At 31.3% G+C, this 14,489-nt stretch overlaps 1 protein-coding gene across 1 annotated transcript; it reads right to left on the reverse strand.

Moving 5' to 3' along the window:
* Window positions 1-255: 255 nt before the first annotated feature.
* Window positions 256-12,442, reverse strand: LOC117330413 (GTPase IMAP family member 7-like). Its single transcript, XM_033888684.1, has 4 exons — window positions 12,331-12,442; window positions 3,553-3,654; window positions 2,157-2,372; window positions 256-1,905 (listed from the first exon to the last, which is right to left on the reverse strand). Exons 1-4 carry the CDS (start codon window positions 12,380-12,382, stop codon window positions 938-940), a joined length of 1,338 nt encoding a protein of 445 aa, XP_033744575.1. The 5' UTR covers window positions 12,383-12,442; the 3' UTR covers window positions 256-937.
* Between the last annotated feature and the right edge of the window lie 2,047 nt (window positions 12,443-14,489).

Here is a 14,489-nt window from a genome sequence, read left to right on the forward strand (position 1 = left end):
ATCACTATTTACGAATCGTCCAACCAGAGATATCTAAAACTATATAACATTACCTACAAGTAGTTTAAATAGTTTTTTAAAGGATTTTACAAAAATACTCGATTGTAGTTATCTTTACACCAATGTAATAATTGTGACCAGCTATATATAAACACGTGTACGATGTACGTATTGTCACCTGTCCCCGAATAACATTTCATTTTTGAAACATGATATTCTAAATGACAGAAAAGTACAAAACACAAAACAAGCGTATTGATTGTATTTCGATCAATTTTAATTATGAAACAGTGACATAACGTATACAGATTTTAGTTCAGTAATTAGATAATGTCGATAGTGCATTAAAAATAAATATGAATACATGCCATAGACAAGGAAGAATGGATCTTCGATCAGATAACGCAAATCCATTAGGGCCTGGAATGTTTCTAAAAATATTGGAAAAAAATAAAATCGTAAGCGTTCAAAATGTGTTCTGACAGAGATTAATTTTTTATAGATATTCTTAAAGTGGATTCACTCTGTAAATTTTAGATAAAGAATTTCTAAGCTAATTATGCTTTGAATAATTGGATTCTGTTGACATATTATGAAGATCTAACACTTACACAAATCTACACAGGATGTGCCAATCTTATACAACTGCAATACACAATACCACGAACATCATTAGCTAATCCACATTGTAACACATTCTTTTTTAATTACACATTAACATACTATTTAACACCATCCACCAATCCTTGATATTATTCCTTTTTGTCATTAATAACGTCACAGTAAGTTTGACATGTTGCAGTTTTCGATTTCATGAAATCGTTAATACGGAAAACAAGTGATATTTAACTTCCTTTGTGATGAGAAGTTTTCATTGAGTAAATCATTAGTGTCTACATGTACATGTAATAGGGAATACAAAGTACAACTACGCTTTTCATGTTCCTTTTGATTGAAAAATCCGTTTGAATCTATCAACAAAGCCCTGTCCTTGAGTAATGATCTTTTTCCAAATTCGTGTAAGAATATTGCGATCTTCATTTTCTAGTTCCTCTCTAACTGTGCTGCGCACTTCATGTTTCATTTTTTCTAGCTTCTGTTTTAACTCTTGCTCTCTTGATAAAAGGGACATCCTCATTGAAGATATCATGCTCTTTTCATGGTTTCGAAGTTCACTAAGTTGCTTTTCACAATCTTGCAACCTTTCATAAAGCTCCTCTGACGAAGTCGACACGTCCGACCTTGCCGTGCGACCTTCACCTTGCCTTTGCCTGTTTGCAGCCTGTCTTGCTGTTGTGGTTTGCAGAAAATCGTTTGATTTATTTCGTAACTCTTGATGCTTTCTCAGCTCTTTGCGATATACTTCTTGCATCTGTCGATTCGAATCTAATTCTTGTTGAAGTGTATGATGATAAGTTTTTAGTTCCATCCTAGCCGAAAGTACACGCTGTTTTCTTATTTCCTTTTCTCTCTCTTTCAGAACCATTTCTGTCTGGATAAATATGCTACTTCTGTAGAACTCGCCATTGTTGTTGGAAACCATATCATCAACCATTTCCAAAAGATTCCGAACCTGCAGATCAGATTCTGCCCCTTTAGCACAGTTGTTTATTGCCAGAAAACGAAAATCACAGCTTTTCAAAATAGCTGTCAGTTGTGGTGGAGCTTTGCTCACTAGGTCATACTTTGTCTTCAGACATCTGTCGAGTTCATCCTTACGTGTGAATATTACAATGAGATACTTGTTCATTTCCTCCCCGAATGCATGCTGAAGTATCCTCACAGCGTCACATTCTTCCTTTGTGAATCTAGCTATCCCAATTACTAGGAGTATAGCGTGGGGACCAGGGGCAGACAACCCCACACACTTCAGAATCTCCTTAGTAATGGAGTCGTTATCAAGGCCTGTGGTGTATAAAGATATGATAAATTGTGATTAGAAAACGATAGTATGTCCATGTTTAAGTTAAAGAATTTGAATATATCATGTAAGTGAATAAATCTTCCATAAATGCAGACTTAATTCGAATTAAACGTTTATAATTTGAATGTATGAAGCATATGCCACCATTTGGATATAACAACTTCGTATATTTATTAACATAATCAAGTCTACAGAAGAAGCCTCGTAAGTAGAAATCAATAAAACTATGTACCTGTATCAAACAACCCAGGGGTGTCGACCACCGATAGAGTGCGTCCAAATCGCGTGCTAGTCCCTAATCGGCATACCCTCGTCACCGATTCACAGGACACCGACGACTCGAAGGCCAGCTTCCCCAGCAATGTATTTCCGGTAGCACTTTTTCCAGTTCCAGTCTTTCCAATCAGTATTAGTCGAGTTTCACTTTCGGCTCCTATATTATAGCACACTACAAAATAAAAGCTAATATCATAACAAAGTAGAGACAATTTAACATACAATTAAGTAGGGCTAATTATATAAAAACGCAACAAAAGTAAACACAATGGGATCTGAAACTCCCCGAAAAGGTCAGAGGTTAAAGTAGATACAGGTGTACAAACTGTGGCATCTGTTGATGTATTATGTAAATCAAGGAAAGTTAGTAGACCAGTAACAATGGGGAAACGGCTGTTACGTCTACGGTAATAATTAACACTCAACTTCCCGTTCACAGTCAGTTTTTAAATGTAATGTTTCAATCATATATATCTTGACGGAACTGCAAATGTTAATACAGGCCTTGGAAGTCTTTGTCAAGGCTCGTGTGAAAACAATATAAAATCACCAGGTCCGTCTTAATTTCATAAACGAACAACAACGGTCCAACTGGTCAAACCGTTTGGACCGCAAAAACGAAAACGGCCTTTGACGACCATAAAATGTGACCTCACCGTGTGAATCGTAACAGATTTATAATACCTACAAACCTAGGAACTTTGTACGTCAAAAGCAACTTTAACCTGTAATCTAAGGTAGTCATTAACATTCTTTCGTCAGTGACGTTTAATCTGTTAATGGTAAAACGTTTTGATCGAGTCTTTTATTAATTCATATTTGTTCTACACAATGTTTTTTTAAAGAATTTCCCGTTGCACTGAATTGCATGTTAAATTTGTTCCAGAGAGTGCCGCTTGGTCAATTTGGTTAAATTGATTCAACTTTGAGGTTAGTGACCATGTCTTTTAAATTAGTCACGGTTAAGGAGTATGTTAAGGTTGAATTCATGATTCGAGATACTGTACTGTTGTTAATAAGTATGCTATTTCATGCATTTTCTTCATTTTCATTTCAACACATATTATTGACAAAGCTTATATCAGTCAATAGAATCTAGGAATAGGCAAATTCTCTCCTACGGTAGCTAACGTAAATCATAGACATTAAATTATGAAATGAACATTATTAAATACAACAGACAAAGGGAGATTACCTATTCGAATGTCTTAATTACATTTACATTAAATTTTACACAGAATATACACATAATACAATTACAGCAATTATTTGATATATGAACATATCATTTAAAATCCATGTCACTCAGAAGTTGATTGACTGACATTTTCTATATTCACTTAAACCCTAACCTGTTTGTACATTGCGACTTGAGAAGCAACCTTGGCATAGCAGGTCATCCGAACTACTGCGAAACCCGCAGTCTGCACATTTCCACATATCATCATCATCATCTGAAAAGAGGAATTATCACCAGTCAATACAGTTACAAGGGAGGTAATTCAATTTACTTATTTGTTCAACGCATCAATATTTCCCGTACTTTACGTGGTATGGATAAGTGTCTGTGTGTGTGTGTGTGTGACTAATGTTTACGGTAATAACATCAGGAAATCACCACTCAGAGAACGAATCAGCAGAACCTGTGACTACTATTAATGTAGCTATTGTTTTATTGTACAGATACGAAATATTAAAAGCACAGTACTCTTAGGTAAGTAAATATGTTGTAAATATTAAAAATGTTCATTCACTTGGCGTTTTAAACAGGCTACGAATAACCTCAATACGATAGCGGTATTGATATAGAGATATATAATGTAACAGAAAAGAGAAAATGCAACGACCAAACCGGGACTCGAACCCGGGACCTCCGATCTCAAGACCGTTAATTCGCTATAGCCATTAGAGCTACCAGACAACCGGTACTCAGCCCAGTCTAGTTCTGGCAGAAATGTCTCCTTAATACAATAGAGGTATTTGTATATATATAATGTCTCCTCAATACAATAGAGTTATATGTATATATATAATGTCTCCCCTAATACAATAGAGGTTTTTGTATATATATAATGTTTCCTCAATACAATAGAGGTATATGTATAAATATAATGTCTCCCCCAATACAATAGAGATATATGTATATATATAATGTCTCCCCCAATACAATAGAGGTATATGTATATATATAATATCTCACCAATACAATAGAGGTATATGTATATATATAATATCTCACCAATACAATAGAGGTATTTGTATATATATAATGTCTCCCTCAATACAATAGAGGTATATGTATATATATAATATCTCACCAATACAATAGAGGTATATGTATATATATAATATCTCATCAATACAATAGAGGTATATGTATATATATAATATCTCACCAATACAATAGAGGTATATGTATATATATAATATCTCACCAATACAATAGAGGTATATGTATATATATAATATCTCACCAATACAATAGAGGTATTTGTATATATATAATGTCTCCCCCAATACAATAGAGGTATATGTCTATATATAATGTCTCCCCCAATACAATAGAGGTATTTGTATATATATAATGTCTCCCCCAATACAATAGAGGTATTTGTATATATATAATGTCTCCCCCAATACAATAGAGGTATATGTATATATATAATGTCTCCTCAATACAATAGAGGTATTTGTATATATATGTCTCCCCCAATACAATAGAGGTATTTGTATATATATAATGTCTCCCCCAATACAATAGAGGTATTTGTATATATATAATGTCCCCTCAATACAATAGAGGTATTTGTATATATATAATATCTCCCCCAATACAATAGAGGTATTTGTATATATATAATGTCTCCCCCAATACAATAGAGGTATTTGTATATATATAATGTCTCCCCCAATACAATAGAGGTATATGTATATATATAATGTCTCCTCAATACAATAGAGGTATTTGTATATATATGTCTCCCCCAATACAATAGAGGTATTTGTATATATATAATGTCTCCCCCAATACAATAGAGGTATATGTATATATATAATGTCTCCTCAATACAATAGAGGTATTTGTATATATATGTCTCCCCCAATACAATAGAGGTATTTGTATATATATAATGTCTCCCCCAATACAATAGAGGTATTTGTATATATATAATGTCCCCTCAATACAATAGAGGTATTTGTATATATATAATATCTCCTCAATATAATAGAGGTATTTGTATATATATAATGTCACCTCAATATAATAGAGGTATTTGTATATATATAATGTCTCCTCAATATAATAGAGGTATTTGTATATATATAATGTCTCCCCCAATACAATAGAGGTATTTGTATATATACAATGTCTCCCCCAATACAATAGAGGTATTTGTATATATATAATGTTTCACCCAATACAGTAGAGGTATTTGTATATATATAATGTCTCCTCAATATAATAGAGGTATTTGTATATATATAATATCTCTTCAATACAATAGAGGTAGATGTATATATATAATGTCTCCCCCAATATAATAGAGGTATTTGTATATATATTATGTCTCTCCCCAATATAATAGAGGTATATGTATATATATAATGTCTCCCCCAATACAATAGAGGTATATGTATATATATAATATCTCACCAATACAATAGAGGTATATGTATATATATAATGTCTCCCCCAATACAATAGAGGTATTTGTATATATATAATGTCTCCCCCAATACAATAGAGGTATTTGTATATATATAATATCTCACCAATACAATAGAGGTATTTGTATATATATAATGTCCCCCCCCCCCCCCCTCCAATACAATAGAGGTATTTGTATATATATAATGTCTCCCCCAATACAATAGAGGTATATGTATATATATAATGTCTCCCCCAATACAATAGAGGTAGATGTATATATATAATGTCTCACCAATACAATAGAGGTATATATATATATATATAATGTCTCACCAATACAATAGAGGTATTTGTATATATATAATGTCTCCCCCAATACAATAGAGGTATATGTATATATACAATGTCTCCTCAATACAATAGAGGTATATGTATATATATAATGTCCCCCCGATACAATAGAGGTATATATATATATATAATGTCTCCCCCAATACAATAGAGTTATATGTATATATATAATGTCTCCCCCCAATACAATAGAGTTATATGTATATATATAATGTCCCCCCGATACAATAGAGGTATATGTATATATATAATGTCTCCCCCCAATACAATAGAGATATATGTATATATATAATATCTCACCAATACAATAGAGGTATTTATATATATATAATATCTCCTTAATACAATAGAGGTATATGTATATATATAATGTCTCCTCAATACAATAGAGGTATATGTATATATATAATGTCTCCTTAATACAATAAAGGTATTTGTATATATATAATGTCTCACCAATACAATAGAGGTATTTGTATATATATGTAATGTCTCCTTAATACAATAGAGGTATTTGTATATATATAATGTCTCCCCCAATACAATAGAGGATTTGTATATATATAATGTCTCCCCCAATACAATAAAGGTATTTGTATATATATGTAATGTCTCCCCCAATGCAATAGAGGTATATGTATATATATAATGTCTCCTTAATACAATAGAGGTATATGTATATATATAATGTCTCCCCCCAATACAATAGAGGTATATGTATATATATAATGTCTCCCCCAATACAATAGAGGTATATGTATATATATAATGTCTCCCCAATACAATAGAGGTATATGTATATATATAATGTCCCCCCCCCCCAATACAATAGAGGTATATGTATATATATAATGTCTCCCCAATACAATAGAGGTATATGTATATATATAATGTCCCCCCCCCCAATACAATAGAGGTATATGTATATATATAATGTCTCCCCAATACAATAGAGGTATATGTATATATATAATGCCCCCCCCCCCAATACAATAGAGGTATATGTATATATATAATGTCTCCCCCCCCCCCAATACAATAGAGGTATATGTATATATATAATGTCTCCCCCAATACAATAGAGGTATTTGTATATATATAATGTCTCTCCCCAATACAATAGAGGTATATGTATATATATAATGTCTCCCCCAATACAATAGAGGTATATGTATATATATAATATCTCACCAATACAATAGAGGTATATGTATATATATAATGTCTCCCCCAATACAATAGAGGTATTTGTATATATATAATGTCTCCTCAATACAATAGAGGTATTTGTATATATATACCTCCCCCAATACAATAGAGGTATATGTATATATATAATGTCTCCCCCAATACAATAGAGGTATTTGTATATATATAATGTCTCCCCCAATACAATAGAGGTATTTGTATATATATAATGTCTCCCCCAATACAATAGAGGTATTTGTATATATATAATGTCTCCCCCAATACAATAGAGGTATTTGTATATATATAATGTCTCCTCAATACAATAGAGGTATTTGTATATATATACCTCCCCCAATACAATAGAGGTATATGTATATATATAATGTCTCCCCCAATACAATAGAGGTATATGTATATATATAATGTCTCCTCAATACAATACAGGTATTTGTATATATATAATGTCTCCCCCAATACAATAGAGGTATTTGTATATATATAATGTCTCCCCCAATACAATAGAGGTATATGTATATATATAATGTCTCCCCCAATACAATAGAGGTATATGTATATATATAATGTCTCCCCTAATACAATAGAGGTATTTGTATATATATAATATCTCACCAATACAATAGATGTATTTGTATATATATAATGTCTCCCCAATACAATAGAGGTATTTGTATATATATAATATCTCCCCTCAATACAATAGAGGTATATGTATATATATAATGTCTCCCCCAATACAATAGAGGTATATGTATATATATAATGTCTCCCCCAATACAATAGAGGTATATGTATATATATTATGTCTCCCCCAATACAATAGAGGTATATGTATATATATAATATCTCACCAATACAATAGAGGTATATGTATATATATAATATCTCCCCAATACAATAGAGGTATATGTATATATATAATGTCTCCCCCAATACAATAGAGGTATATGTATATATATAATGTCTCCCCAATACAATAGAGGTATATGTATATATATAATGTCTCCCCCAATACAATAGAGGTATATGTATATATATAATGTCTCCCCCAATACAATAGAGGTATTTGTATATATATAATGTCTCCCCCAATACAATAGAGGTATTTGTATATATATAATGTCTCCCCCAATACAATAGAGGTATTTGTATATATATAATGTCTCCCCCAATACAATAGAGGTATATGTATATATATAATGTCTCCCCCAATACAATAGAGGTATTTGTATATATATAATGTCTCCCCCAATACAATAGAGGTATTTGTATATATATAATGTCTCCCCCAATACAATAGAGGTATTTGTATATATATAATGTCTCCCCCAATACAATAGAGGTATTTGTATATATATAATGTCTCCCCCAATACAATAGAGGTATTTGTATATATATAATGTCTCCCCCAATACAATAGAGGTATTGTATATATATAATGTCTCCCCCAATACAATAGAGGTATATGTATATATATAATGTCTCCCCCAATACAATAGAGGTATATGTATATATATAATGTCTCCCCCAATACAATAGAGGTATATGTATATATATAATGTCTCCCCAATACAATAGAGGTATATGTATATATATAATGTCTCCCCCAATACAATAGAGGTATATGTATATATATAATGTCTCCCTAATACAATAGAGGTATATTGTATATATATAATGTCTCCCCAATACAATAGAGGTATTTGTATATATATAATGTCTCCCCAATACAATAGAGGTATATGTATATATATAATGTCTCCCCTAATACAATAGAGGTATATGTATATATATAATGTCTCCCCTAATACAATAGAGGTATTTGTATATATATAATATCTCACCAATACAATAGATGTATTTGTATATATATAATGTCTCCCCAATACAATAGAGGTATTTGTATATATATAATATCTCCCCTCAATACAATAGAGGTATATGTATATATATAATGTCTCCCCCAATACAATAGAGGTATTTGTATATATATAATGTCTCCCCCAATACAATAGAGGTATTTGTATATATATAATGTCTCCCCCAATACAATAGAGGTATTTGTATATATATAATGTCTCCCCCAATACAATAGAGGTATATGTATATATATAATGTCTCCCCCAATACAATAGAGGTATATGTATATATATAATATCTCCCCCAATACAATAGAGGTATATGTATATATATAATATCTCACCAATACAATAGAGGTATATGTATATATATAATGTCTCCCCCAATACAATAGAGGTATTTGTATATATATAATGTCTCCTCAATACAATAGAGGTATTTGTATATATGTACCTCCCCCAATACAATAGAGGTATATGTATATATATAATGTCTCCCCCAATACAATAGAGGTATTTGTATATATATAATGTCTCCCCCAATACAATAGAGGTATTTGTATATATATAATGTCTCCCCCAATACAATAGAGGTATTTGTATATATATAATGTCTCCCCCAATACAATAGAGGTATTTGTATATATATAATGTCTCCTCAATACAATAGAGGTATTTGTATATATATACCTCCCCCAATACAATAGAGGTATATGTATATATATAATGTCTCCTCAATACAATACAGGTATTTGTATATATATAATGTCTCCCCCAATACAATAGAGGTATTTGTATATATATAATGTCTCCCCCAATACAATAGAGGTATATGTATATATATAATGTCTCCCCTAATACAATAGAGGTATATGTATATATATAATGTCTCCCCTAATACAATAGAGGTATTTGTATATATATAATATCTCACCAATACAATAGATGTATTTGTATATATATAATGTCTCCCCAATACAATAGAGGTATTTGTATATATATAATATCTCCCCTCAATACAATAGAGGTATATGTATATATATAATGTCTCCCCCAATACAATAGAGGTATTTGTATATATATAATGTCTCCCCCAATACAATAGAGGTATTTGTATATATATAATGTCTCCCCCAATACAATAGAGGTATTTGTATATATATAATGTCTCCCCCAATACAATAGAGGTATATGTATATATATAATGTCCCCTCAATACAATAGAGGTATTTGTATATATATACCTCCCCCAATACAATAGAGGTATATGTATATATATAATGTCTCCCCAATACAATAGAGGTATATGTATATATATAATATCTCCCCCAATACAATAGAGGTATATGTATATATATAATATCTCACCAATACAATAGAGGTATATGTATATATATAATGTCTCCCCCAATACAATAGAGGTATATGTATATATATAATATCTCCCCCAATACAATAGAGGTATATGTATATATAATATCTCACCAATACAATAGAGGTATATGTATATATATAATGTCTCCCCCAATACAATAGAGGTATATGTATATATATAATGTCTCCCCCAATACAATAGAGGTATATGTATATATATAATGTCTCCCCCAATACAATAGAGGTATTTGTATATATATAATGTCTCCCCCAATACAATAGAGGTATGTGTATATATATAATGTCTCCCCCAATACAATAGAGGTATTTGTATATATATAATGTCCCCTCAATACAATAGAGGTATATGTATATATGTAATGTCTCCTCAATACATCAGCGGTATATGTATATATGTAATGTCTCCCCCAATACAATAGAGGTATTTGTATATATATAATGTCTCCTCAATACATCAGCGGTAGAATATTTATATATGATGTCTCAGCATTACAACAGAGGTTGTATCTGTATACAGTTATAAACATTTGTATATGTATATATATTGTCGTATGTAGTGTAGATTTCAGCTTACAATTTGAAAACAATGATATACCACTATACTACTGAATAACAAGTAAGATTGACACTTAGATAACAAAGTAAAAAGAAACCAAAAGACTGTGCGACGATTAGACAACAAAGTAAAACGATTAATTCTTAACTAGGAAATATCGAAGTAAGCAAAATGAAGTGACAATTCAGCAAGAAAATAACAATCAATCAAAAACATTTATAACAAAAGAAATTTGGCAACAACTAAGCACGACAAAAGTGAATATTCGGCAAACACAATGAAGGAAAATGACAATTATACAAAAACAACAAAAAAAACAGTAAAGGTGATAGACAACTAAGCAACATTGTAACGAATCATAAAATATAAAAAATAGGCTAGAAATGAAAGAGAAAATGTCATTCAGGCAACACAATAGCACGAAAAATCACAATTTGGTAAAAAAAAACCTCATTAACAAGGTAAAGTGACAATTAGACAAAACACTTATAAGGTAAAGTGACAACTAGACAAAACACTAACAAGGTAAAGTGACAACTAGACAAAACACTAACAAGATAATGTGGCAACTAGACAAAACACTAACAAGGTAAAGTGACAATTAGACAAATCACTAACAAGGTAAAGTGATAATTAAACAAAACACTAACAAGGTAAAGTTATAATAAGACAAAACACTAACAAGGTAAAGTGACAACTAGACAAATCACTAACAAGGTAAAGTGACAACTAGACAAAACACTAACAAGGTAAAGTGACAACTAGACAAATCACTAACAAGGTAAAGTGACAACTAGACAAATCACTAACAAGGTAAAGTGACAACTAGACAAAACACTAACAAGGTAAAGTGACAACTAGACAAATCACTAACAAGGTAAAGTGACAACTAGACAAAACACTAACAAGGTAAAGTGACAACTAGACAAATCACTAACAAGGTAAAGTGACAACTAGACAAATCACTAACAAGGTAAAGTGACAACTAGACAAATCACTAACAAGGTAAAGTGACAACTAGACAAAACACTTATAAGGTAAAATTATGAATATGTTAAAAGCGGAGGAAGATATTCATAAATCAATAAACAAACATCTGTTTACTTACATTGCCGGGTAGCCGGACATGTCGAAGATGTGTTGAAATACTGGGGCTCCATTTTCTCTTATGATGTACATGCATTTAGTTACTATATAAAGTATGTCGAACTTGCCTTATTTAGGCATTGCTCAATATAATATGCGCCTGACGCGGAAGGAGGTAGACAAAATTACAACAGTTTCTAATCTAAAAATAAACGACGTCAATTTATCACTGTTTCCTGTTAGTCAGACGAGGAAACAAACCAGATAGATTTTATTTGTATTGTTAGTGAATTAAATTTAAACATATACGTGTATAATGTCGCACAGAGAATTGCTAATAATTTCTATCATTATATGGTTGTTAGTATATCGTGCCGTAATTCAGTTTCAATATTTCTGGTGCCTAGCCACCTTTAGTGACCACCTTTATCACCTTTAGTGACCACCTTTATCATCTTTAGTGACCACCTTTATCACCTTTTAAAAATTGGGATAATTTTAACACAATTTCTATCACATTTTCAATTTCTTTGCAGACTTCAAGAAAAGTGTTTTTTTAATATTCAGTAGAGTATATATACAGTAATTCTTTAATTCAGTCATTTATTTTTATATGCAATTTTAGAACTATAACATAAATGAAAGGTTTGTTTTATGAAGTGATTAAACATTGAATACTATTTTATGGCCCTCAAAATAAGTCTTTATCTGATTAAGCTCATTAAGGAGTGGCCTTATTGAAAATTTCATTTGATGGACTTCATAGCGAATTGTTGTCCCTGTTTCATTGACTTCATTAAACAATGTTGTTATATACGGTATCCACATCATATATATTATAATATAACTTGTAGACTTTCAGAAAACCTCGATGTATTCCTCTCACTACTGCGGATTACAACGGGGAGGTCACTGTGTGTACTTAACGGCATAGTAAATAATAGCATGCTCACAAAGAGTCAAGTGTTGTCTTCCTTGTGGGTATATACGATATAAATATCTGCGTGGGATTTGGTGATATATGGTGACTGAGTAGCTTTCTATTTGATGAAGATATACCGTATTATATATTTTGTGATATATGTTGACTGAGAAGTGTTTTATGTGTTTAAGATATATTATATTATATTATATTTGGTGATATATGGTGACTGATTGTATTATATTTGGATATATATGGTGACTGAGCAGGGGTTTATCTGATTAAAATATATTGTATTATATTTGGTGATATATGGTGACTGAGTAGGGTTTATCTGATTAAGATATATTTAAGGATTAAACTGTCTTTTTTGGTGTTTATGGTCGATATAGATGCCAGAGCTTTGCAAACAAACGTCATATTGTGCGCTATCGACTACAGACACCAATAAAGACAGATGTTTATATTTACATTCTCGACATATTCGTTATTAAATTTGGATATAAATGGTGACTGAGCAGGTTTTATCTGACTAAGATATATTGTAATGTATTTGGTGATATATGTTGATTGATTGTATTATATTTGGATATATACGCTGACACTGAGCAGGGTTTTATCTGATTAAGATCGGAACGACTGTCGCATTCCATTAAAACGTTCAGTTTTAAGAACAATTCATAAAAATAATATTTTTTTATGATTAAATCAAAGTAAGGCTTCAGAAGGGAAAAAACAGGGAAGAAAGTATAGGGAAGTGACTTTTACAACAGAGTTATGCATTTTGTAATGTATGACACATGCTGGCTACACACTACTGATAACTCGTCTGTTCAATTACTAAACTCTTCGTCATTTTACACTTCACTTAAATCTAAGTGTCATATCATTGTTCCTGACAGAAACTATTTAACATATAACAAAAAAAATATCTCCCATTTTGGAGGAGTTGGAATTGTCATGATTTCATCCTGATTTGTATGGCGGGCGTCATCAATTTAGCAGAAGACGCTTGTCCTTCCGGACCGTCTTTTTCAAGGATCTTCATGCAAATCAATCTTCTGTTCATATATTCTCCCGTTTTATTGGTTTTGAGTTAGAATTACGATTCCGTGTGCATGTCGGTATTCTCAGCTTTTTTAAAGAAGGAATTATGATTCCTTTGTGTCGGAGTATATCAATGTACGAAATGTTGGGTACTCTTCAATAGAAGAAAATAAACACAGAACACCATTTTACAGTTGCTTATTTCAAAGCTT

This window comes from Pecten maximus, chromosome 7, assembly GCF_902652985.1.
Source record: "Pecten maximus chromosome 7, xPecMax1.1, whole genome shotgun sequence".
Taxonomy (NCBI): Eukaryota; Metazoa; Mollusca; class Bivalvia; order Pectinida; family Pectinidae; genus Pecten; species Pecten maximus.

What these genes read in the sequence shown, in the direction of transcription:
- LOC117330413 (XM_033888684.1), bottom strand. Translation starts at nt 12,382, where the DNA reads ATGGAGCCCCAGTATTTCAACACATCTTCGACATGTCCGGCTACCCGG. An exon ending in ATGTCCGGCTACCCGGCAAT is followed by an intron (nt 3,655 to 12,330) that starts GTAAGTAAACAG and finishes TCCTCTTTTCAG; the next exon opens with ATGATGATGATGATATGTGG. An exon ending in AAGTCGCAATGTACAAACAG is followed by an intron (nt 2,373 to 3,552) that starts GTTAGGGTTTAA and finishes TTTATTTTGTAG; the next exon opens with TGTGCTATAATATAGGAGCC.